The 1,046-nt window shown below is 46.3% G+C and overlaps 1 protein-coding gene across 1 annotated transcript in view; it reads left to right on the forward strand.

Annotated features, from left to right (window-relative positions):
- The window catches only part of Pmar_PMAR018393 (hypothetical protein), a gene marked incomplete at both ends in the record, with an annotated part of 876 nt that extends 129 nt beyond the window's left edge, over positions 1-747 (forward strand). The window contains one exon of the mRNA XM_002767745.1: positions 1-747. Within this exon, the coding sequence (XP_002767791.1) occupies positions 1-747 (747 nt within the window).
- Between the last annotated feature and the right edge of the window lie 299 nt (positions 748-1,046).

A 1,046-nucleotide genomic window follows, 5' to 3' on the forward strand; every position in this document is an offset into this window, starting at 1 on the left:
GATGGCGAATTCAGTGGTAACTGCGCTTCTGATGGTCCTAGGGTTCACTTTGGTGATTTTATGCTCGAGGAGTATCTCGACGGTGCTGAAGTTGATGTTGATATGATAATGTGTGGTGATAAGTGTGTGTATGCAGCAGTGCATGACAACGGTCCTACTGTTGAGCCTTACTTCATGGAGACGTGGGATGTCATGCCCAGTATGCTTCCGAAAGATCAGGTTGAAAGTCTGGAGAAAATGGCGGTTGATTCCGTACGTGCTATGGGTTTCACTGATGGTGTTTTTCATGTTGAAGGCAAGTACACTGGTCGTCGAGGTGCAAGGCTCATCGAAGTGAACGCTAGGTTGGGAGGTGGGCCTATTTACATTATGAACAAGATTGCTAATGGTGTGGACTTGGTTGATGAAGCACTACTGTTGTCTGTTGGGATTCCTAGTGCACCGGTTGAGCTCCCATGGGAGAAGCGTTATGCTATCGCATGCTCAACAATCAATGCTGTTAAGTCTGGTGTGGTATCGGATTTGTCGTTCATTGAACAATGGAATTGTATGGAAGGCGTTGAAGTAGTGAGTAATACCCCGCTTGTTAAGAAAGGAGAGCACATAGTGGGGCCTGAGGAAGGTCAGCCCACGTGGTTGGAGGACATCATTTTCAAGGCCCCTGTGGAAGATTTGATGCTTGTTGGCGACCTCGCTATTAAGCTTGATAAGGAGGCGGCTGAGGAGTTCGAGAGGCACTATGTATAATGGAGAAAGCCGTCGCCAACTTGGTGTTGTTGTTTTTTGTCTGCTGTACTGGTTGATAAGAGCTCATACCAGTTTTCCGCCGAATTTCGTCGAGGCAATGGATGTAGCTCTCGTCAAAACTGTTGGCAGAGTCTCCAAGGCTAGTGCTGCTGAGGAGTCGCTGTGCGATCCGTCTTGTTGTTTTTCCGTCTATGATTCTATACTATGTAAGTGTGCATCTTGATAAGGTGCATTGAATGCCCTATTATTTCGTTTCTCACATTGATCTGATGTGTAGTTGGTGATAGTAGTTTTACTTT

This window comes from Perkinsus marinus (assembly GCF_000006405.1).
Source record: "Perkinsus marinus ATCC 50983 genomic scaffold scf_1104296970094, whole genome shotgun sequence".
Lineage (NCBI taxonomy): Eukaryota > Perkinsozoa > Perkinsida > Perkinsidae > Perkinsus > Perkinsus marinus.